We start from the raw sequence: 25,140 nt of genomic DNA on the forward strand, positions 1-25,140 counted from the left end.
TTTTTTTTTTTTTTTCTTTATATGGGCTTGAGGGCGGTGTTGCCCGTAGCCAACGTCAAGTAAAAGGGTAGGAAATTAAACGCGGAAAGGAATAAAGGAACGGAATTTGGAAAAAGTGGTCAGGTCAGGTATAAGAATACAATGTGATAAATATACTTAATACTATACTTTTATATTATTATGAGAGATGAACCATGCTAAGATGTTATATAAATCTTGATTAATAAGCAAGGAAGGGATGTCTGTAGGAAAGGGAATATGTTTAGATTGTAAAGTTTCCATGAAAACAGTACGATCGTACAAGGGACAAGAAAAGAATATATGGTTAATATCAGCCACCTCAGCACCACAGTCACATTTAGGATCATCAATAAATTTACTAAGCGCTCTAAATCTACATCAAAAGCCCCCTCCAGACTATGCGCGTGAATCGCGGGCGAAGCCGCGAACGCGAGTGTGGAGTCCAGAACGCAGACCTGCGAAATCGACTCCACACTCGCGTTCGCGGCTTCGCCCGCGATTCACGCGCATAGTCTGGAGGGGGCTAAAGAGAATAGAGTGTTAATACGGAGATAGAATACATAATATCTTTGATCTAAAATACATCACCTTGATTATTTGAATCTTTGGTCTTTACAGCAATGCCATCTGTTGACGATTACAAGTACTCTTATGAAAAAACCTTGCATTCGTACCACTTTTTAAACCTGGTAACCATTGTGAAAGTTATTATTTTATTGTTAAAGTAATGTTAATCAAAAAAGTAAATCTCATAAATATTATTACAAAATATTATGTTAAATACGGAACCCTAAAAAGATATCTATGGTGTGTTTTGCACAAAACCCGAACATACTATTTTACATTAGTAAAAGGTATGAAATAAATAATATGAAAGTATTCAAACCTGTCTTTTGCATCAATTTTGTGTTATATTTATAAAAATATATTTTCCCTGCACATCCAGTGCAGGCCACTATACCAGCCTTATTTATTTATTCAACTGGCAACCTCATACTCAGTTACTGTCATGTCGGAAAGAGAAATAAATTGAAACAATTGAGAATATATCAGAATAAAAATACATAATTATTTTACGCTTGGGTGTAATTTTGTTGATCAACATTACGGCTAAAAGTCTCATTACGTGTAAGTTTCGTGTGCACATAATTTGATTACGAACGATTATATTCGTGGTTTACAAAGGGAATAAAAATTAGAAAAAGAAGTTCCTCTTTTCACACATGAAAGACAGAGATAGACGAGCGGAGTTGTCTGTCAATCTTCAATATTCTAATTTTAATTGAAATAATCTTAGCAATATTTATCATAAAGCTATTCGTAATGTATAAAACAAACATTTATAATTATATATCTTATATATAAGTGTCAATAACTACACATAAAACACCACAAATCACGTTGCAAAGTGGCCTCTGCAGCTGTACTTTAGTATGGAGTCTCAGTGTGTTTATCATTCTAAGTGACGTTTGCTTATTCGCAATGTTTAATAATATTTTAATTTCAGATGTTAATGAGGAATCACAATGAAGAATTTCTGCCTGTGTAAATAAGCCAATAATTGAAGAAACCTTATAGGTGTTTGTTTTGTTTGTATAATCACCAGCATTCGAAATGATGAAAAGTACTTTAACTAAGGATAAACCAGGCAAAATGAGGATCCGAGCCTTTCCTGTGAGTAACCCTGTGCTTATTATGCTGACATTGACTGCATTATACATGCTTGTCAGGAATAATCTTACAAAAACCAGCTTAGTGTCACAGTAAGCTTTTATAGGCTTGTCTTATAGGTATTAAACAATGTAACATGGTCATAAATAGTTAAATAATACAACATATATCCATATTACAGCCTGTCAATACATTTACTTGTTTAGAAAAGAAAGAAAGAAAGAAAGAAAATACATTTATTTACATCAAACCAACAACTTAAATTACAAATTTAATATAGAGACATAGACGTTAAATAGGACCCCCACTCAGCGTAAATGTGGCCATAATAAATGTATGTGTTGACGTTCATTGAAGAGGTCATTAGATCACCTCCATAGGTAAAATTGTTTACAACGAAGTACTAACAGTTAGTCTGGTACTTTAATGTATTCAGCAAATCACATTATATCAATATACCTTACAACATGTACATTATCACAAATACTTTTGTAAATTGAAATGTAAGGATATGCAACAAATATGCACTATCATAATACCATGAATGAAATGTGCTATTAATTTTCTGTTTGTATTTTTTTTTACTTCGGCTCCACTTTTGTAACATTGTAACATCATAAAAAAAATGCTACCCGCTAATGCTAACAGTTAGTTTGATCTCAATAAAATGAACAAGCTTTTTGTTTTATAACTTGCAAGCACATCTCTAACAACAATGTGTGTTCTCACATTGTAATACTGAAATACTTTACCTAGAAATAAGTCCACATTGATTCTTCTGTAGTTAATGAGAAAATGTAATAGACTTTCATACATTTACAAATCAAATTGTACTTTTAATTGCAATATCATCTTTATTTTGTTAACGTAGGTACATAGTCAACATACTATACCATGAGCTTCAGTCAGTTGTATTATGTCAGCCATACTGTGAACATTTTTTGTGGATAGGGATGTATTTTCAACTCATGGCTTACTTCAAAAAAATACATAAGTATATAATTCTTTTAAATGTCTAAATTTTATGAACAACTCTTAAGTAACATTAAGACCATATTAAGACACCTTGATTAAAAATTCGAACTATATCAGGGGGGCCAAACTGATCCTTTCAGGCTGCCCCAACTGGGCATTCTCATCTCCATTCGGCTCAGCATTACTCCGAGCAATTATTAGGATTGGCACAACTTGACGTCCCTTGACGGTATGACCACAAATAAGATAATAACTTGTATTTTGACAACCCTAAATAACTGAAGGATAGTACCATTCATAAGAAAGAGACAGCATGATTCATCCCTGAATGCCTGTCAAATTTCGGTTTTGTAGGAAGTTTCTTTTCTGTATGGTAGTACTATTACTTATTCTGTGACTACATATATTGTACTGTAGATCACTTCTTACTTACTTCTATACTTCTTTATTTTTTTCTACAATGGAGCCGGAGATCACTATATGTGTTTAGGTTGAAGCAGGGCCGTCTTAAACTGGCGAGGTTGCGGAAGGGTACTTCGGCGTTCCTGGGACCTCGCCGTATAGCAGCGAGGCGGCAACAGAGGGGTTTTAGTGGGTAAACCTGGGGTCTCATTAGCCCACAACAGGGAGTCCCACATAACCATCCCGGCCCGTCCCCGCGCCGGGGGTGGTATGCGTAAAGCATTTCCCCTCTTTAAAAAAAAAAAAAGGCCGTCTTAAACTATGCTAGGGTCCTCGGGCACATAAGAATTTAGGGCCCTTTTAGAAAGTAAAGAAAATAAATTAAACTAACAATTTTCTACTATGAGCTTCTATTTATTATGGGTAATCAAATATACTGTTACTGTCTATCTTTCGGGGCCCCCTGAGGATTGGGGCCCTGGGCACGGGCCCCGTGTGCCCTTATGGTAAAGATGGTACTGGGTTGAAGGATTGTTTCTCTTTGTGCACCAGTCAGATTTTACTTCAATATGAATTGCCCTTCATATTTATATAATACTGATGGTTGACTGGTAGAGAATGCCATTAGGCCAGCCATTCTCAAAGAGTGTTCCGCGGAACCCTAGGATTCCGCAAAGCCTCTGTTGGGGCTCCGCGAAAATATACTTGTAATAATAAGAAAAAAACCAGCTCTTCTATAGGTATGTCTGGGAACATGGGAGAGGGTTTCTATGAATAGCTTACAATCTTACATTATCTTCTAGCTGCTGCTGAGGCCTATAAGAAGTGCTTCCTTTTTCTTTTCAAGTTCTAATTTGTTGGCAGCTAGCAGCTAAGGCAATAAAATGGATAATTGTAGGTACAAGAAATTAACAAAGCTTCCATGTTCGAAATGTAAATTTTTATTTCTTATATAAAAGTGAGATGTTTCCAAATTTTTACTCTAGCGAAAGTCTATAGCGGCAAATCACTAACTTTAACCCAAATAATATTATGTGGTCAAATTTTGCATTTAACAGATAGACATTTAAATGTAATTAAAAATAAAATTATGAATTCTAGTCTATTGGCATGGCTTTATGGTTTTAACTTTTTAAATTAACAAATGTAACATTATTTCAAAATTAGAATGTCAAGTTGATTTTGGCTTGGAACTAAATTATTTGTATTCAATATGTCATGAATTATATTTTGACAAGAGGGAAAATTTAATCAATAGCAAACCATTATTAGTATTTTCGTATTATAACTGTTTTGTGTTTTTGTTACTTCTGTTTTAATTTTGTACAATGCCTGTTTAATGATTTAATACATATGATAAATTCAAGATGACACGAAAATTTCAAGTATGGAATTACTCAGAACCTTACTATCAAATGTATCCAGACACATGGGTCTGTAAAAGACAATGCTAGTAGAATAGTGCTGATTGTGTTGTGAGATAGGGTTTAGGTGAACACTAACACTCTGTGCTGACATCAAACAAGTTTTTTTTTTCTATGAAAAAAAAAGGCTCCGAATGCTTTCAATGTTGGCAGCAACAAGGCAAAAATCAATGCATCTGTACTTTAAATACGACTTACTTCGAGAGTCTTTATTGTTTCACTGTACCCTAACTCATAATTAATTAAATCTATGAATAATACATGTAATTTGACCAACACTTGTGTTCTTCTGTTACAGATGACTATGGACGAGAAGTATGTGGAAAGCATATGGAGTTTACTCAAAAATGCAATACAGGAAATACAAAAGAAAAATAATTCTGGACTTTCGTTTGAAGAACTCTATCGTAATGCATACACTATGGTCCTCCACAAACATGGCGAAAGGCTCTATACTGGCTTGAAAGAAGTGGTCACGCATCACCTTGAAACAAAAGTAAATTCTTCCGCTTAATATATTTGAGTATTGTTGTTGGTAAGGCCGTCTTAAACTATGCTGGGGCCCATAGGCACATAAGAATTCGGGCCCTTTTGGAAAGTAAAGAAAGCGAATTAAACTAACATTTTTCCACTATGATCTTCTATTTACTTGCCCCCTTATTCATAAACGTTTACTAAAGTTGACAAGCCGATAATAATCGTTTGTCCCTTTCCATCATACCAATACGTCGGAAAGGGACAAACGATTATTATCGGCTTGACAACTTTAGTAGGTAAACGTTTATGAATAAGGGGGTTGGTCTATATATACTGCTACTGTCTGTCCTTTGGGGCCCTGGGCATGGGCCCCGTGTGCCCTTTATGGTTAAGACGGTACCGGTTGTCAGTAGATTTTCTCCTTTATAAGTTGTCTCAAAATAACGTCAATCCATTGTTACAAGCACCATTTCACGAAATTGACTATAGAACCTCTCTCTTTAACCACCATCTCTAAACAGTTAATCAACTTTCTCTCAAACCTTGTAAATTATTACAGACTTCTTAAGACTTAATACATATAAACTCCATATAACTTCACTCGATATAACAGTTCACTCCCTATAACGTCGACATTTTTGTCTCTAGTTGGTTTACTTTAATATTAATTTATCTCTATTTAACGAAAACTCTCGATAACGTCAAAAAACGTCCGGTCCCTTGAGTGTCGCTATATAATCCAGTTGGCTGTCTTAAAGTTTAGCAAAGAGATTATATTTAATTAAGTATAACTCGTATTTGCTTTTACAGGTCAGAGAAGACGTCTTGCACTCATTACACAATGGTTTCCTGCAGACTTTAAATAATGCATGGACAGACCACCAGACCAGTATGGTGATGATACGTGATATACTTATGTATATGGACAGGGTATATGTGCAGCAAAATGAAGTGGACAATGTTTACAACTTGGGACTTATTATTTTTAGAGATCAGGTATGGACCTTCATCAGCACAAGTTTATGTATATGTCGGCGGCCGATCGTAAGATCAGGCATATCGTGAAATACCTAGGCATATCGTGAAACGTGAAAATCTTTGACTCGTTCCCTCAGTCGACGGAGCCCCGCTAATGTGACTATCCTCAAAACAATACACAGGAACATTACGAACGGCCGCCGACATATACATGTATAACTTACCCCATTTGGAACTAGACTTGAGAACTACGAGTAGTCTTAATTGGTTATCAAAATAATATAAATAAATAGTTCTAAATATATAGAAATCACCGCTAAAATAATGTATGAAAATGATAATGTATTTACTTTTCTATTGGCATTTGTCGATAAAGCATTGTCTAATTGGCTACGGCCCGTCTGAACGAAACTTATTATGACATCCCAATAGGGTATTTGACTGTATTTAAAATAAATTATTAAATAAAGCACCAGAAGATTAATAAAGAAAGGTAGACAGCAGTTATTTTTAGACACAATTTCTATTTTAAAACTCGTATAAAACTATAAAGAGTAGGTAATTTGATTGTGACGTCACATGCTTGTGTTTCATATAAATTCCAAAGTAGCAAAAAAAGAAACTGATTTGCCTAGTAGTCAAATACCCTATTATCTCTTTCTTCTTCCTCGCGTTATCCCGACATTTTGCCACGGCTCATGGCAGCCTGGAGTCTGCTTGACAACTAATCACAAAAATGGATGTAGGCATTAGTTTTTACGAAATCGACTGCCATCTAACCTTCCAACCCAGAAGGGAAACTAGGCCTTATTTAGACCCAATTATTTCTTTCTCTACCTAAAACCTCTACCAAGTGTGCAACTGATCTGTCTATTGAATCCAGGTCGTCCGTTACGGCTGCATCCGCGACCACCTGCGGCAGACGCTGCTGGAGCTGGTGGCGCGCGAGCGGCGCGGCGAGGTGGTGGACCGGCTGGCCATCCGCAACGCCTGCCAGATGCTCATGGTGCTCGGCATCAACTCCCGAGCCGTCTACGAGGAGGACTTCGAGAAACCGTTCCTGCACCAGTCTGCTGAGTTCTACAGGGTGAGCTTTGGAATCTACCATGTGAAACAGTTGGTTTGCTTCGGGTCGCTGAGCCCGCGAAGTAAGTAAGCGAAGTAAGGGCCGTATTGCTTAATAAACTACAACTAATATTACAAGCGGAACTCCTTTTTTAATAAGTGAAAATAGAAAAGGAGTTCCGCTTGTAATATTAGTTGTAGTTTGTTATGCAACATGGCCCTGGATATATTTTTAAAGTATGGTCCCATCCGACAGAAAATATGGAACTTGGGAGGTAGGTACCTATGTTTATACAATGACTACAAAAAATAGTACCTAAATATAAGTTTTTTTTGCTCCTCTTCATTATTTGATACGTCGCTTTCGGGAAGAACCTATTTATGCAGTAGGTATATTAGGTATATAGATCGAATAGCCACTCGCTAGTTTGGGGACTCCCCGGATAACGTAAATATAATCTGACTTAGCTACCGACCGACCCACATTTGTAGGGAATCGGATTCCCCGCAGCGGTCGGCCGGTCATTAACCCTTTATTTTAGTGGTGTTATATTAATTGATATATTATTATAGAATGCCTTTGCCGAGGATGCCGTATCACATAGATTAGTTTAGATATATTTATTTCTTAAAGAAAAAGTCAGTATTTTACACAAAAGGATAAAACAAAGGCTTTCACAAAGATCGTCAACTTAACATGAAATATGAAAATATAAATAAAATAATATAAAATATATAAATAAAACAATGTCGTAAAAAAATATAATATCGTTCATATCATTCCTTTGACCATCTCATTTATCTGTAATACCGCGTTGTTCGTCATAGATGGAATCTCAGAAGTTCCTCGCGGAGAACAGCGCGGCGGTGTACATCGCGCGCGTGGAGGCGCGCATCGGCGAGGAGGCGGAGCGCGCGCGGCACTACCTGGACGAGAGCACCGAGCCGCGCGTCGTGGCCGTGCTCGAGCACGAGCTCATCGAGCGGCACATGAAGACCATCGTCGAGGTACACACACACACACACACATTACACGCTCAACACATATTTATTTACTATTTATGTACAGACATTACACATACACAATAGTACATCACAGTCAAGTTCCGAGCGCGTACATTGCCGAAAAAAATCGTTTAGTCATGCATGCTCGAAGAAAAGCGCAGTACTTTAATTAAAATAAATTCGGCACAATTTTTTTTTTTTAGTTTTTATTTTCATCTGCCATCGGCTTTCTTAGGCATAATCAGATTGTATGTATCTATACATTTCTTTTTCTAGGTGGTGGTCCATTAACCACCATTCCTTTTTTGTGAAGGGGCCAACCCCTTTGTTATTGGAGCATTCCACGGGCTGTCCAGTACAAACGCATTTTAATTCCGGTGTTGCGGTTTTTTTCGGCATTTGAAGCAGGCGATTACTTTTCTGTGCGTATTTTTAGACCATTTGTCATAGAAAAGGAAACTCTTATACCTGCAAATCTTCAGAAATTCGCGTTTGTACGGGACAAACGGTAGACAATTTCATGGAATGCTCCTATTCTATCTGGTCTAGTTCCAAGATCTGCCTTGCCAAGACCTTCGGCACTTGATACTTGTGATCTCTCTGTACTTATGATCCTGCTGTCTCAAATTGAAGCAACTATTTAGATTTTAGTACTTTTGATACTTATTCCGTAATAAGAATATTTAAGTATAGCATAGTATATATAAGGATATTTTTTCTCTGACACCTCAGAATCAAAAAATAGCAGACGGTAAGATATGTTGACCACGCTATTCTGTCATCTCTAACATGTGGATTGTTGTCCGTTTTCTCTGACACCTCAGAATCAAAAAATAGCAGACGGTAAGATATGTTGACCACGCTATTCTGTCATCTCTAACATGTGGATTGTTGTCCGGTGCAGATGGAGAACTCTGGCGTGGTGCACATGTTGCTGCACACGCGCACGGCGGAGCTGGCGTGCGTGTACAAGCTGCTGTCGCGCGTGGCGGAGGGGCTGCGCACCGTGGCCGACGCCGTGTCCGCGCACCTGCGCGAGCAGGGCCGCGCGCTGGTGCAGGAGCCGCACCACAACACCAACGCCATCGCCTACGTGCAGGTATACTATTCTTACAAAATGCGGGCATATTTCTTAACATTCATAATGGAATTAAACGTCATTTGGTTTTGCGCAAGACGGCCTAGACGTGGACGAAAACTCGCCGCGGTCGATCGCACCGGGATTTCAACTGTACACGGAGCTCGATCTCTTAGCCTCGATGCTTACTGCTGTTAATAATAATTATCTAATACCTTTAAACGAGCAATTCTTGTATATTAAATAAATTTTATTTATTTATATATTTCGGGGATCTCGGAAACGGTTCTAACGATTTCGATGATTGCTATATGGAGTTATTAGGGGCGAAAAATCGATCTAGCTAGGTCTTATCTCTGGGAAAACGCGCATAATTGAATTTTTATATGTTTTCCGAGTAAAGTTCGGTCTCCCAGATATTGTTAAATTGTACTCGCACTAATCTGATTATTTTCTTTGCAGAATCTCCTTGACTTGAAGGACAGATTTGACCACTTCCTACATAACTCGTTCAACAATGACAAGATATTCAAGCACATGATCGCCTCAGACTTCGAATACTTCCTCAACTTGAACAACAAATCTCCAGAGTTTTTGTCTCTTTTCATCGATGGCAAGCTCAAGAAGGGCGAGAAAGGCGTAAGTACTAAGTTTACCCTTAGGTAGTATACTAAATCTGTCTTTGTTACCAAACGAAATGTAATTTATTTTCAGTTTTCAAAGCCTCCTAGTTTACGAAATAAGCGACATTGGCTCCGCTTTACTAGAAGTAGTAACGCCAGCAATATGATGAGTTAAATTATTTTGTGGCTGCGTTCAATAGTAACAAAGACATATGTAACTTCGTATATGAATAAAGTCTAAGAAAAAAACGTGCCTCGGAAATCAAGAAAAAGTCATTCTCGGATAGATGGCGCACACACCTTTGGCCTATGCTCGGCTAGATGGCGTGACGACACCGTTTCATATTTAACAATTTTAACTCATAGATATCAGTGAATGAACATGGGTCAAAATGATATAAAAATAATAAAACCATTTATCCATTTATATACACTATTTTGATAATTTTATACGTGTTTATTTTGAGTTATAGTCGTGTGTCGATAGATGGCAGTAAATTTACAGTGCCTACAAAATTTACTATGACAGGACCCCTCTATACTATCTATTCTCTTTGATAGTAAGAAGTTGTAGTTTTTCTATTGACACTTGTACTACATTTGCAGATGAGTGAGCAGGAGATCGAAGGCGTGCTAGACAAGACGATGGTGCTGTTCCGTTTCCTGCAGGAGAAGGACGTGTTCGAGCGCTACTACAAGCAGCACCTCGCCAAGCGGCTGCTGCTCAACAAGTCCGTCTCCGACGACTCCGAGAAGAACATGATCTCCAAACTTAAGGTAACATTTCAAACGCAGGCAGACCTTAGAATCTTCGAGCTTTACTGTACCCACGACTGGTGCAGTCAATCTTTAAATTTCAAAAGTTGATTGATATTTTTTTACCAACTATGCAGTAGGCTGGTAAAAGCCGGATAGGCAAGACACCTAAAAGATTTGATCCCGAATAAGATAAGACGTTACCAGCGCAGTCATCACTACACCTTATAAAACAAAGTCCTGTCTGTGTGATTTTGTATGTTCGCAATAAACTCAAAAAGTACTGAACAGATTTTCATATCGTTTTCACCTATCAATAGAGTGATTCTTGAGGAAGGTTTAGGTGTATAATTTGTTAACCCGTGCGAAGCCGAGGCGGGTGGCTAGTTGATGTTTATAAACGAATATCTAGTCCTACTTATGAACTTGTGCTCTTAATCCATTTTAGACCACCTAAAAATGTGATTCTAAGTAAGAAAGAGAATCACTGACACCATCATTATTAATAACTAATTCTTTAACTTTTTTCGACATACTGCTTTTGTGTCCGACGAACTCAAGTATCATAAATGCCTACAAGGAGAAGATTCGTCACTTTTTTAATAGCTGCAAATTATCTGTTTGCAATTTGTACAGTATAACTTAGATTCCTACTTTGGTTTTTACCAGAATGAAGGCTTGCTAAAGGACGTAGAGCCGCGAGACTTCCACTGTATAATCGGAGACGTCTCGCAAATAGAAAACCCAGGCTGCTCCTAGTGCCGCGTTGCCCTGCCCTGTCCCATCCCTCATATCTGCAAAATTCTTTACCTATCCTATGGACATTTGTAAGTGTCCCCCTAAGAGCCTATTTACATTGTCGAATAGGGCTTGACTTTCGCATTCAGCGAGCTACTTTCTCGATTGGGGGAGGCGGGCCCTATATATTGTAAATGGGCCTACTTTTTTTAGTAGTCTTTTAGAGGAATTCTTGCTTAAAGTCCAAGAATGTAAAATTCTTTGCCTTGTTCCTGCCTTCCTCTATCTGATTGCGAATTTTTTTCAATTAGTCCGCTGATAAACTGAACAAGTAAAGAATTTTGCAGACGTGAGACTTTAAGCTAGCAAAATATGTACTTACTCGTATTTAAGTTAATTTTGATACTTGACAAACAGTCCATCGAAATATATATCCTAAATCTTGATTAAACTTGAGAAAATTATGAAAAAAAATGTGTACATTTTCTTCATTACTTGATTACTTTTCGTTTTGATTTGATACATTTTTAAAGTGTGAAACTTGGACACGTACCCACAAGTAGCTATAAGTAGACAGAAGTAGTTCGTTACCATATGCCATCGGAAATATGAATATCAAAGTATCCCCAAAATTTTGTAAGCCTCCCCGTTTTACGTACAGTCGCCATCAGACATATCGGAGCGGCCGAGGCGCTCACAAATATCTGAACACAACAATAGTCAAGACGTTAGAGTGCTTGTTCAGATATTGTTGAGCACCTTGGCAGCTCCGATATATCTGATGGAGACTGTACTGTGTTTTGGCAGTGGCCTAGCTAGGCGTAGGCGAAGTGGGCCGTAGCCCACGGGCTGGCGCCCCAAAGGGGGGCCTCGCGCGAGGCCCCTTCGGGCACATTGAAAGAAAAGGGCCTCGTAGATGCGACTTCGCCCACGGCTAGATTAGTTCACGCTACGCCACTGCCTTTTGGTACCTTTATAGGTATCGCCTTGGGTCATCCCATTCGTTTTTCGTCAAGTTCTTAAATTAGTCCTATTCTGCTTTCACTTATTCTACATTCGTCACAATCGTCGGTGGCTTTCAAAGTAGAATGAGTGACGAAAGCAGAATAGGACTAATTTAAGAACATGACGAAAAACGAATGGGACTACCCAAGACGATACCCCTTTATGAATAGTAGTGTTGAGGTGGGGAATGTGTGTGTGTGTGTTGCAGACTGAGTGCGGGTGTCAGTTCACGTCGAAGCTGGAGGGCATGTTCAAGGACATGACGGTCTCCAACACCATCATGGAGGAGTTCAAGGAGCACGTGCTCTCCTCGGGGGTGAGTACATGTTATTGTATGGTCAAAGTAGGGGAGGGAACATGATTGGTCGTCTTATACGACATGACGCTTTTATAAATAACATAATAGAAGGAAAGATTGCACACAAGAGAGGAAGAGGAAGGCGGAGGATAAGCTGCGTAACACAAATAAAAGAAAAGGTAGCTGTAATGTCGTATAAGGAAATCAAGGAGGCAGCCTTGGATAGAGTCAAATGGAGAGAGCTACACCGACAAGAGTCTAACTCTTAAATTTACGACGACGAAAGTAGGGGAGACCGAGGTGAGTTGTGACAGAGGAGAGTTGTGACATCGTTGATTTTTGGAATCTATTAACTAAAAACAAGGACGCAATGGCGCGTTTGTTAGTTCAAATTACGAGCTAACAAACGCACACTGTTGCGAGGTCGATAACAGTCATTAGATTCCAAAAAATCGACAATGTCACAACTCTTCCCCTGTCAAAACTCACCTCTGTCTCCCCTAAATAGGAGATTGTGTCTGATGTTAGTAAAGCGCGGTGTTTAAATAACGACTTGTGCCATCAAAAGCTGGTAACTTGTAATACAAGTGGAAGTTCCTTTTTTCCACTTTTTGTTAGAAGATAGCTTTTGATAAACAGGGCACTGGGCACTCGTTTGTTGTTAGAATCTGTGGAACAAATATGAGTTCTGAGCGTCTATTCTGTGGACATTACATAAATAGTATTTAAAACCTAGTTTTCTTGCTGTACCTTTAGGGTAACATTCCATTTCCAACGACAGCTGCACTACTGTCAATTTTACTATGAAAATTGACAATGACAGCGACGCGTTCAGTACCGGTAGTGCAGCTGCGGTTGGAAATGGAATGTTACCATTAAGGGCATGTTCACAGCCTCTCCCTTTTAAAAGCTGTAGATGTTCAGTCTCTCCCTTTTAAAAGCTGTAGTATTTAACTATAATAATCACAGGGAATTTCTTTTATCGCTTTGATGTAATTAATCTGATATGTCATTTATTCCTCATATTAATAGGATAGAGTGGCATCACAAAAACCTGTGAACAGGCACGCCTGTTGATGCCTATATTGATGATGATAATATTGACACTCGACTCCAATGAACAGGGGGCTCCAGTGTCCAATAAGTAAGTTGTGTGTCCCACAGACGAACCTGCACGGCGTGGACCTGTCGGTGCGCGTGCTCACCACGGGCTTCTGGCCCACGCAGAGCGCCACGCCCAAGTGCAACATACCCACGCCGCCCAGGAACGCCTTCGATGTCTTCAGGAGGTGAGCATCTAGGGTTTACGCGTATTATACTGCTGATATAATATGTTCTTAAGTGTCAGTACTTACTGTATTTATAGTTCTTTTCAATAACTAAAATACAATAAATTATTAATTTATTTATTTAAACTTTATTGCACAAAAGAAAACTTATCGTACAAAAGGCGGATTTAATGCCAAAAGCATTCTCTACCAGTCAACCTTAAGGCAAAGCGGAGAGATTGTGGGCGGATTTACTTTGTTCTAGAGTTCGGCTAAGTTAACTATGCAACGATTCGAATCGAATAGTGTTGAAGTGCCATCAATAACGAATTCTTATGAATGCAGAGTTTGTGCAAAGCTAGTTTAGATAGATGGATCTTACGTAGGGTTGGTCAAAGTCGTTTACTGGTTTAAAATCAAACAAGAGAATAGTTAGATCTGTGTCAGATCGAACTTGCCTTTACCTGGCACTTAGAAGCCTCTAATAACCCCATCAAAATATAACTTAGCTCTGTGTGCGGTGTACCGACCGCCAGACAAAAATAAACACTTATTTGTGGCTGAACTTGATCGTATTTTACACTTTGCACTGGGATATGACTTAATTGTATTAGGGGACACGAATATTAACCTTTCGGCAAATAACATTGAAGCTGTAACAGAATCATACAAAAATATGATGAGCAGCCACGGTCTTGTAAGCGGGATTGCGAGCTACACAAGAGTAGAAACCCGGAAAAATGAAGTGATAAAATCGTGTATCGATCACATATTCGCACGATCCCGATTGCAAGATGTGTACTGCGGAGCGCTCTGCACTAAACTGGCCGACCATAGAATGACCGCGGTGGCACTCATGGGGACGCCCTGCGTACAGGCTGCTCCTAATTACGTTACGAAAATTAACCATAAAAAATTGCAAACTGAACTAGCGGGGGTCAATTGGACTCCACATGAAGATTTAAATTGCCCATTAGCTATTTATAAATTTATCCAGGATAATCTGTCAAACTGCTATAAAAACTCAACGTATAATTGTAAAGTTAACGATTCCCGACGAGATAAACAACCGTGGGTTTTCGGAAAGGTTCAAAAGGAATGTAAAAAGCGCGATTTATTGTATTTAAAATGGCTTAAAGACACAAATAATATGATTAACCGACTTGAATATAACAAGCAAAGAAATAAAACAAATAAGCTAGTGGAAACCCAGAGAAATTTGTACTATAGGAATAAAATAGGAGCACTAAAGGGAGATGTTAGGAAACTTTGGCAAGTCTTAAAGGAAATGTCAGGGAAAATATCGTCATCCATAAATGATACCATACGTAGTGCATTTCAATCTTTACATTCGGACAAACAGATTGCCGACCTGTTTGCGGGCAATTTCAAACAAACAGTGCAAAACATAATACCCAACTGCAGTGTTCCGTTACTTAACCCGGGTAGATATAGAAAACCAATAGATAGGTCTATGTTACATAAAAAGGCAACTTCTAGAGATATATTTAATATAATTATGAAAACTCGCAACTCTAAAGCCCCGGGTATAGATGGTATTCGATCTGTGGACCTAAAGCTCATAGCTGACAAAATCTCATCAGCGATAGCCCACTTAATAAATAGTAGCTTGGCCGCTGGTTTATTTCCTGACGAGCTTAAGGTAGGATTAGTTCGACCAATTTATAAGGGCGGTGCTACAAAGGAGTGTTCAAATTATAGGCCTATCACAATGCTTCCTACTCTCGACAAAATAGTAGAGAAATATATTAGTGGGCAGATTCATACATTTTACCAAACCCATGATGTTCTCTCTAAAAATCAATATGGTTTCCAGCCTAACAAAAGCACGTCCATGCTGCTGTCCAGGTTCACAGACGAGATTAACCAACACCTTAATGATAAAAAACATGTGCTTATTATATTTATTGACTACAGTAAGGCTTTTGATACTTTACGGCATGATACGTTAATTCAAAGGTTAGATGACACTGGTGTACGAGGTCAACTCTTAGAGTGGTGCATGAGTTACTTACGTAATAGGTCTTACCATGTAAAAATAGGAGACACTGTTAGTGATAAAGTTCTGGTGACAGAGGGCACGGCACAGGGGTCTGTGCTCGGCCCACTGCACTACTTGACCTATGTTAATGACATGAACAACTGTGTCCAAAACTGTAGTGTTTATCAGTTTGCTGATGACACGTGTCTTGTAGCTGCAGACAAAGACATAGGGCTTGCTGAAAGGAACCTGCAAAACGACTTTAACCTGATTTGTATGTGGTCTCATGACGCAGGTCTCGTCTTAAATGCCGAAAAAACGAAGCTTCTACATGTGCATTCTAGCCAATCGAGAACGGTGCGCGCAGTTCACATTGTTGGTCATGTTCACGACTGTCTGCACTCAAGAAAAATAGACTACAAATAGCTGCAAATGTCCACAATTGGAACAAGTTCTAAAACAAAAATATCTAGGCCTTATAATCGACAACCGGTTTAATTGGGATGCTCATATTGACCTCGTATGTGGTAAGCTAAGGGCAGTTATGGCAAAAATGTATATCTTACGTAATAGAATCCCGTTTAAAATACGATTAGATATTTATAACGCGCTTGTTGAAAGCATTATTTCATACGGTCTAAGTAGCTACGGTCGCACCTTTAAGTCTTATCTTGATAAAATATACAATTTACAGGTTAGGTTACTTAAGCTTGTTGTACCTCTTAATGTTAAAAATAATCGTGAATCTGATAAAGACCTCTTTAGAATGTGCAAAGTTTTACCAGTACACACGAAATTTGAATACCAAATGCTGAAAGAACAATATTTTAGGATCGAAATACAGCATATAGTTGATCACCCAAAAACGACCAGGCGGGTTACAAATAGCGTGCTAAAGAAACCTCAATTTAAAAACTTCTATGGACGACGAACATCGCAATTTATACTACCAGATCTCATAAATAAACTCCCACTTGAATGGAAGTCAGAAATGTCACCAAATAATATTACAAACTATCTTAAAACAGCAATATTGAATCAGCTGTAAGGAAATTGGTTGTAGAATTAGTACTTTAGCATAAGAATTATAGCTTCCATAATAATCAAATTTCATCAAAATCGATTCAGTGGTTAGAGCGTGATGACTTGACATACATACAGACCGACAGACAGATTAACTTACAAAATATTGAAATCATTGGTAGGATTATTAACTATACGTAATAAGATAATTAAAAACTTAGTCAAACATATTTGGAGCATCCTGTACTCGGGCGAGTGCAGGCTGGTCGGCAGAACAATAGGATAAGGAAAAAATGTTATTTATTTAGCGCTCAGTGCAGTGGGGTCGGTTGTTGTAATTTAAATGATAGATTATATTGAGCATGTTATGAATATGTAAGTAGTTTCTTAAGTTGTTGTTAAAAGATATTTTATTGTTGTATAAAATCTACCGCGGATGGAGTATCGAGACAAACCTTACTGGTTTAACGATACTTTTGTAATTAAGCTTAGATATTGTGTTGTAATTACCTGAAAATAAATAAAAATAAAAAAGCATGGCCATGATTTGTTGACAGCTTGGCGAACCCAGTATAATTTTATTGGTATACTTCATATCTATTGACATCTTGCATATTATAATGTTAATTAAAGTTAATTTTAAAATCTCATTTTAGCCTCAGTCGCGTGCAGCCAATTTATAAAATGTTACCGTGCTAAATATCGGCTTTTTAGCTTTATTTGAAGTATTAAAAAAATATGGTCACTCAACCGATACTTCCGGCACAGAATAAATAATAGTACTAGGTACAGAAGACTCACTCTCTAACAAAACGTGTCTGTTACGATCAGCACAGATATGGCCGCTAGGTGGCGACAGCGCCACGCGCGGCTTATGGCAAACCCCAAAATTGGGGTCGAACGGATGCACTTTTAGCTACCTGTAGCAAAGCGACGAAATCGCGGAGTGAGCCACGCCTGCTTCCGGTAAAACTGAGGTGTCCCACAGGGCATAAAGCGACTCGGTCGAGGCCGTAACCCTCTCCCTTGTTGCAGCTTCTACCTAGCCAAGCACTCGGGCCGGCAGCTGTCGCTGCAGCCGCAGCTGGGCTCGGCGGACCTGCACGCCGTGTTCCGCGCGCTGGACGCGTCGCCGCCGCGCTCGCCGCCCGCCGCGCCCGCGCCGCCGCCGCCGCCGCCGCAGGCGCGCAAGCACATCATACAGGTCTCCACCTTCCAGATGTGCGTGCTGCTGCTCTTCAACAAGAGGGAGCGACTCACCTATGAGGTATGTTTATGTAGGAACGAGATAAAGATAACTTTAATTTCAATTGGTTGAATTTATTCCCAGGTTAAAACATAAATGCTGTTCAGCTTCTTACTATAACTTTTTCCTACGAATTGGAGCAGGCGTTCATTTGCACAATAGCGACTGACGTTCGGACTTGAAGGAATATCTTATTGTGACGGGCGATGGACGATCTTCGAGGCGTTTTCATTCACCAAAAAGTGACATATTTTACTTCCGCGGATATCACTAATATAGTGTGACAAACCGATTTGTCAGTTGAAAAAGGCGCAAAATACAAATTTTCTACGCAATGTAAAATTGACCCTTCCCGACAAAATTTACGAAATTTGCCTTTTTACAAGCTTTTATTTAGTTTCACCTGACCGTTGTCTGTCTGTAATCAAATCTTGCAAGTTAAATTTGATCCACTTCCCGGTTTCCGATTGAGCTGAAATTTTGCATACATACGTAAGTCGGGTGACAAAGCAATATTATGATGTCATCGAGCTGATCTGATGATGGAGACCGGAGGTGGCCATAGGAACTATGTGATAAAACAACGAAACCTAATTGTGTTTGGGGTTTTTAGAATAGTTTCGATGAGCATTAGTTGCCTGTGGAAAGAAAAGTACAGTCAGCGACAAAAGCTTGTACCAAAAATGCAATTTTTGCCAAAAACTTATTCTTCGGTCAAAGTTACTTTGTCCCGAAATTGAACCTCTAAAAACCGCACGTTTTACTGCTAACCTGGTGGTTTCTCACCCTACTTTTTAAACACCCTTGAACCGCGTTTGTCCGCAGGAAATTCTGAACGAGACGGACATCCCCGAGAAGGACCTGGTGCGAGCGCTGCAGTCGCTGGCCATGGGCAAGCCCACGCAGCGCGTGCTCATCAAGCAGCCCAAGACCAAGGACATCGAGCCAGCTCACCACTTCTACGTCAACGACGCCTTCACCTCCAAACTGCACAGGTAACCTTGTCTCTTCCTACAGCCAGACTCTGTCATCATTACACTATCAAAGCAACCATAATGATCTGGTTTCCTAGGATAGCGGCCGTCTTCATACAAATACTACGACATCCATATTTAGCCGTATTATTTAGTATGGAGACGGCCGCTATATGACGGCATCGCTATCCTAGGAAAACCGATCTTAAAGGTCATAAATGCGACCATCATACCATATATAAGATATATAAGTATCATTAGTACGGATACTAATGATACTTATCAAGAAAATTTTTGCTCCAAAAATCATACTTCGAATGACCCCGTTTCCTCCTACGTCATGCTACCACCATCCGATGTCCAGACCCCCCCTAATTTGAAATGACGTAATTTATGAATAGCCCCTTAGGAGAGTTTATGACTTGAGATTTTGCAGATACAAATATATATTCATTTATTTGATCGGCTAGAATCTTGATTACGCGCTTATTTTCGAACGTGTTGCCCCACTAGTTGTGTTTGAATTAGAAGAGCTACTTAAAATTGAAAGTTGGAATGAATCAAATGAAATGGATCAAAACTTGGACGGGTTTCCCAATTCTGCAAATTCTAACTAAGTTTCCCAATTTCAGAGTAAAGATTCAAACAGTGGCAGCGAAAGGGGAGTCAGAGCCGGAGAGGAAAGAGACACGCAACAAGGTGGACGAGGACCGCAAGCACGAGATCGAGGCGGCCATCGTGCGCATCATGAAGGCGCGCAAGAAGATGCCGGTGAGTACTCACCACGGAATAACGCGCTAGTGACATTTTTTCTCTATCCTTTACTTGCACTTCCGAATAAAACCAAACTGAACGTGGCAGGGTCGCCATGTCGAGCGGGAATTCTGGCAACAAGCTAGAGTATAGAAGTAGATGAGTACTTCTAATTAACCGGCGGCGCAAGTATGATAATCGCTTTACTCTTCGAGATTTCTAAGAATTGATTGTCGATATTCTCAATCATTGTCACTTTTAGCAAAGAGGATGGACGAGTTGATTGTCAGGTGTTCCATAGACTTGTTCGAGGTTAAAATACAGTAACGTGTAATATTTGTTCAGCACACGCTGCTGGTGGCGGAGGTGACGGAGCAGCTGCGCGCGCGCTTCCTGCCGTCGCCCGTGGTCATCAAGAAGCGCATCGAGGGGCTCATCGAGCGCGAGTACCTGGCGCGCACGCCCGACGACCGCAAGGTCTACACCTACGTCGCATAGGTGCGTACTCTGTGCGTGCGCACTAGCGCACCGCCAGCGCCGCCAGGCCCGACCCGACCCGACACACCGATTTTGCCATTCCCCGTCACCTATAAAGCCTATCATTCACGCGCGAACCCGTACGTAATGACCCTGTCGACAGCCAGAACGTCCGGATAGTGAATGAGCGGAGGCATTGTACGGGTCGTGTGGCGAATGCTAAACTTTAAAAAGTGAAGAGCGGTTCCCGGTCCGGTTACCTTCGATTGTAACGTGGACTTAGTTGTTTTAAATGAAAAATATATTTAGTATTTTGGAACTGCGTTGTTTGATTGGAAAAATTTATTAATGGCAAAATTGTCGTGCACCAGAACATGTCTTACTGTCGTTTGTGTCATCTTTGTTCGCGACGGACGGACCGTTTGTTTCTCTTATGTTGAACGGTCGGACGGAACCCTCCGGCCGGCCCCTATCGAAGCTGGCCATGATTGATACTTTCACATTTCACCGACCACTTAATGCATTATTTATTTGAATCTCCATCATGCCAGCCCGACAGAAATAATAAGTATGTATCCCGTTAGAAATCTTATTAGCATAAAATGTGTTTTGGGAAATATGTTGTAATGTTCACCTACTAAGTCTTGGAATAAAGCTGCCCTATTTGGGGCATTCGTTTGCAATGTTGTGTAATCTGGTTGCCCGAGCTAATATTAAAATAGTGTTATACATACATAATAAACGCCTCACGAGCCAGCATTCTGCGCCGACCGATCGGTCGATAAAGAACTGTCCTAGGTAATAATTTTAAACAGGATCGCACTATGTTAACTGTTATAATTAACACGTATGAAGCATAGATTCCAGTGTACGTCCGCTTTAGTTTATTTAATAGTATTTTGTTATTACGGATGGAAATATGTCTTAGAGTTATTCTTAACACATTGAGATTTTAATCAATGTAAAAATATTGTAAATACCATTGTAGGTTTAGTTGGATCCTTTCGAAATGTATTATGATAGTGTTCCTCATAATTTCCAGAAGCAAATATATTAAAATTCTCTTTTGTAAAAGTATGTTTTATTGATATCTGCGCTAAATGAAAACAAGGTAAACCCATCAACTACCTTTTGCCTTAACTCGTTTTTTGTTGATATGAACAAAAACATAAATATAATTTCAATGGAGTTATCTTGGGTTTGCTTTGTTTCATTTTATTATACCAACTTACTGAGAGCCCTTCTGCTTACAACAAAACAATTATTCATGTTTAATTGTAATCATAAAAGCCTCAATTGGGTTTTATTTTCAGGGCATCGCACTTCAAGATTGTTCATTCCTTGAATGGCTGGTGCAAAGTTATAAGTGATAGAAGTAACAAAAGTAATTAAATTATTTCAAAATAAAACTTATTAGTTATTATTTAAAGTTATTTTATTGCGATAAACATCACTCCACAGATGTACATAAATTGCATTGAATTGCATCTATTAACGAAAGCTTTATTTGGAAATGGGAAGAAAAAATCTGCAGGTAAATGAATATTGAAATCTGGGCTTCCAGCAAACTCGTACACAGGTGGTTTAGTGACGTCAATAAAGGTCACATCCACAGTCAACACAGTGGTGAAATCATCCACTTGCAAACTAATATTTCGCTCTGTCATTTGTACAGTTGCAGTAAGAATTTTATTTTCAATTTTATCATTCGTCGCACTTAGGTCAGCATATGTAAACATTAAAGACACAGCTGTCACTATATTGCGACATTCTAAAGTTGATTTTCCATCAAGAAATTCACCGACAATGGCGTCTTTTTCAATCGCCTGCACTTGTAGTGGAATCCACTGGCCGTCTTCTTGTCCACGTGGATTGCCATATGGCGAAACAAATGATGTATAATTAAATCCTAAATATTCTAGAATACTGGCATGAATCATTCTACATGCGTGTGTGCCATTATAGGAGAAAAACTTATGTTCCAAATACAATCGGCATTTAGTTCTCTTATTTGAGCCGAATTTCAATTCATCTTTCGCTGTATTAGATAGGGTACATTTTCCGTTTTCATTAACAGGCAGTATAAAATGGTTCTGCATTGAACTACTGTTGAAAAAGTTATCAGTGTGATTGCTTTCAATGCGTGACACAATGACTGGACGATTGCGGATGTAGCCTGGATTGCCACTAAATTGTACGGCTTGTTCAATGGATGTGTTTGCTAGGTAAAAACGCACACTTATGTCTTGAATCATCAGAGGTACATTCATTGACACGTTTTGAGTGAATAATTTGACTGTAGCGTTAACAATCTTTAAATTATGATAGTAAAACATGTAGTCAATTTTCAGTGCAATATGAGTGCATTGACTATCAGTGCAGAATGGCTCGTGTGTAGATTTGTTATAATTTATGCATGATGTATCATTGCAAATAATGACTGTCCAATTGGTGCAATGAACATTAGAACAATTCTGTAACAACAGAATAGTTATTTGTTTTACAAGGGGGCAAAGTTGTTGTTTAACCGCTCGTGCTATTATTGATACCCGAGCAAGCGAAAGATTCCAAAATTGAACCACGAGCGTAGCGAGTGGTTCGAAAAATGGAATCTTGACCGTTGCGAGGGTTTCAAAGCACGAGGGTTAAACAAAATTTGCCCCCGAGTGAAACACAAAATTTTTCACCACACCAACCCGAAGCAAATATTAAATGTAAAATATCAAACAAAACCAAATCCAAATGAATGTTATCAAATATTTATCATCCAAAATCATCATTTAAAAGTCAATTCTACCAGCAAACACAAGAAAACAACTCAAAATTTGCATTTGATTACTTTGCCTCACATGTGGATAAAATGCAACTTTGCTATTCGTTTTTGAAGTGCAAAGTAATTCTTTCCGAGCTGGTGTGGTGAAAACATATTTTAAAACTCTATGAATTTCAAACTACTGAACATTAAAATAAAATCATAGCGTAAAAAAATATGAATAAAACTTAACTAGTAATGTTAATTTCGTACCAAGATTGAAGTGTTCAAAGTGCGATCTATAACACTGATAACAGTAGTTTCTTCAATGGTTTTATAAAGTTGTATCATTTCCAAGTGCGTTATTTTAACATTGCATTGAATTATTTCATCTTTTAAGAATTTAATTATTTTTCTACCTGTACAATAGTGGTTTACTTCCGGAACTGATACATCTGTAAAAAAAAAAATCAAGTTACCTAAGTATTTTTGTGATAGCTTCAAATTCCAGTAAGGTACAGTCACCACACGGGATTGTTATGGCATTTAGGGTTCTTGCTAAGTTGGAAATTCTATAGCGTAAGTATTGAACTACCAATTTAGCTAGGACCCTAAATGGCGCAACAATCGCGGAGCGTGATGGTACCTACTTGGATAAAATTTTATTAGCTTGTGTTGAAAGGTAATGAAACTTACCTAAATAACCGATCGAACCGTTTTTCAGTAGCCATATTGGATCACCAGATTGATAAAGTTTCTTAGTAAATTCTATATTATCCTTTTGTGTTTTTGTTTTTTGCCATTTTAAAGTCATGTCCATAGTTCTAGTAGCGAATTCTATGTCATACTGAAATTAAATATTGAATCAGTGTGAAAAGACATTATTTAGATTAATAATAATTGTGGTATATTGTACAAAACAATACCTTATTAACATTCCGCTTCTCAGGTAAATTTGTTTTTGCTATGCAAAACAAGTTACCAATAATGTTACTTGTTTGCGGTTTAATACCAAATTGAGGATAGCATACATCATTTCGTTTTCCATCCAAAGCCCCCTTGTCACAATTCTCAAACAAATTAATGTCTGTCTCAGAACAATCACTGTCACAGCAGCAATTAATATCACACACGTTAAACTGCAAAGAAAACAAAACATTTTTATCTCTAATTTTGCAATTTGTATGTCATTTGCATATTGTTCTATAAAACTTACCAAGAGATTGCAATGACACATGTCTTTGGTAAAACTCCTCTTTGGACTAGAATTTGGTTTATTCATTGTTTTATTTTTCTTTTCAAATAATGTAAACTCTGTCACATTCTCAATTTCCGTGCTGGTGTAAAAAGAATCTGTTGTAGTTTCAACATCTGACATGGAAGAACTTTCATCAAACAGGTCTTCAAATGTAGTGCTTAAAGTATCTGTGGTTGTCTCAAATGTGCTACTATTTAAAGTAGCATTATCATAATTTTTTGTGGTAGATGTTAGGTTTTTGTATTCTTGTAATTGGTTCAGAGTACGGTAATATAGTGCATGGGGTTTCTTAGAGTATTCTTGCAGTATATCTCCGAACTGTTTCCTATTGCTTGTAATGTTAGAAATCAGTGGTTTTTCGTCCGGCTGTAGTCTTTCTTGGATATAATCCATAACACTAAACTGTATTAGTATGGAGAGCAGTGTAAACCCAAGGTAAGTAATAACCTTCATTTTTACTTATACTCTATTCCAAATTGGCTAAAGTTTCTTAAGATAATGTCTATTTGTAAAAATATGTTGCCTTTTGACTCTGTATGTAATTTGTACCTGAAATAAATAATGATTTTAAAACTTAATAAAAATACTTAGCATCTAAAACTTCGAAATATAGCACTGGATAGACTTACCTATCTAAGCCTAGATTAATTAAGTCAGTTTGTAAAAGCTGATGTGATCCACCAAGAAAGTATTGTTTTACTCGGTCAGAGAGGTTTGTGGCGGCAGGAGCCCAACATGGCACCTTTACGGTGTGATAGCCTGGGACTGCTGGTAAGCTGCAGCAACTATAGCCCACTATCCAGGAGCGATTCAATGAATCCAAACAGCTTACTTGCAAGACTAGTTTTGGCCAACCTAGAAACATTACAGA

The 25,140-nt window shown here is 38.5% G+C and overlaps 2 protein-coding genes across 5 annotated transcripts; one reads left to right on the forward strand and one right to left on the reverse strand.

The window, feature by feature from the left end:
- The first annotated feature begins 994 nt into the window (after nucleotides 1-994).
- LOC134663729 (cullin-3) lies at nucleotides 995-21,682 on the forward strand. 3 transcript variants are annotated; one of them, XM_063520189.1, is made up of 16 exons: nucleotides 995-1,149; nucleotides 1,529-1,695; nucleotides 4,792-4,989; nucleotides 5,781-5,966; nucleotides 6,832-7,035; nucleotides 7,842-8,021; nucleotides 8,923-9,117; nucleotides 9,559-9,735; nucleotides 10,326-10,496; nucleotides 12,427-12,534; nucleotides 13,681-13,805; nucleotides 17,845-18,076; nucleotides 18,881-19,050; nucleotides 19,662-19,800; nucleotides 20,128-20,280; nucleotides 21,573-21,682. In XM_063520189.1, the coding sequence occupies exons 2-15, from the start codon at nucleotides 1,636-1,638 to the stop codon at nucleotides 20,278-20,280; spliced, it is 2,298 nt and encodes a 765-aa protein (XP_063376259.1). In that variant the 5' UTR covers nucleotides 995-1,149; nucleotides 1,529-1,635; the 3' UTR covers nucleotides 21,573-21,682. The 3 variants fall into 3 exon arrangements, with proteins under 3 accessions (XP_063376259.1, XP_063376260.1, XP_063376258.1); XM_063520190.1 differs by lacking the exon at nucleotides 995-1,149 and adding an exon at nucleotides 1,327-1,452; XM_063520188.1 differs by lacking the exons at nucleotides 995-1,149; nucleotides 1,529-1,695 and adding an exon at nucleotides 4,288-4,502.
- On the reverse strand, nucleotides 21,677-25,024 carry LOC134663730 (tectonic-1). Of its 2 annotated transcripts, none has more exons than XM_063520191.1 (6): nucleotides 24,899-25,024; nucleotides 24,228-24,818; nucleotides 23,938-24,150; nucleotides 23,708-23,858; nucleotides 23,285-23,466; nucleotides 21,677-22,733 (listed from the first exon to the last, which is right to left on the reverse strand). In XM_063520191.1, the coding sequence occupies exons 2-6, from the start codon at nucleotides 24,720-24,722 to the stop codon at nucleotides 21,690-21,692; spliced, it is 2,085 nt and encodes a 694-aa protein (XP_063376261.1). In that variant the 5' UTR covers nucleotides 24,723-24,818; nucleotides 24,899-25,024; the 3' UTR covers nucleotides 21,677-21,689. The 2 variants fall into 2 exon arrangements, with proteins under 2 accessions (XP_063376261.1, XP_063376262.1); XM_063520192.1 differs by having other exon boundaries at nucleotides 22,591-22,733; nucleotides 23,431-23,466.
- Between the last annotated feature and the right edge of the window lie 116 nt (nucleotides 25,025-25,140).

This window comes from Cydia fagiglandana, chromosome 4, assembly GCF_963556715.1.
Source record: "Cydia fagiglandana chromosome 4, ilCydFagi1.1, whole genome shotgun sequence".
Taxonomy (NCBI): domain Eukaryota; kingdom Metazoa; phylum Arthropoda; class Insecta; order Lepidoptera; family Tortricidae; genus Cydia; species Cydia fagiglandana.

Excerpts from the sequence above, each read along its gene's own strand:
- LOC134663729 (XM_063520188.1), top strand. The coding sequence starts at position 4,437 with ATGACACGAAAATTTCAAGTATGGAATTACTCAGAACCTTACTATCAA. Across the intron at positions 8,022-8,922 it reads ACATGAAGACCATCGTCGAG|ATGGAGAACTCTGGCGTGGT; the intron begins GTACACACACAC and ends TGTCCGGTGCAG. Across the intron at positions 12,535-13,680 it reads AGCACGTGCTCTCCTCGGGG|ACGAACCTGCACGGCGTGGA; the intron begins GTGAGTACATGT and ends TGTGTCCCACAG.
- LOC134663730 (XM_063520191.1), bottom strand. The coding sequence starts at position 24,722 with ATGAAGGTTATTACTTACCTTGGGTTTACACTGCTCTCCATACTAATA. Across the intron at positions 24,151-24,227 it reads TGTGTCATTGCAATCTCTTG|TTTAACGTGTGTGATATTAA; the intron begins GTAAGTTTTATA and ends TTTTCTTTGCAG. Across the intron at positions 22,734-23,284 it reads CTTTGAACACTTCAATCTTG|AATTGTTCTAATGTTCATTG; the intron begins GTACGAAATTAA and ends CTGTTGTTACAG.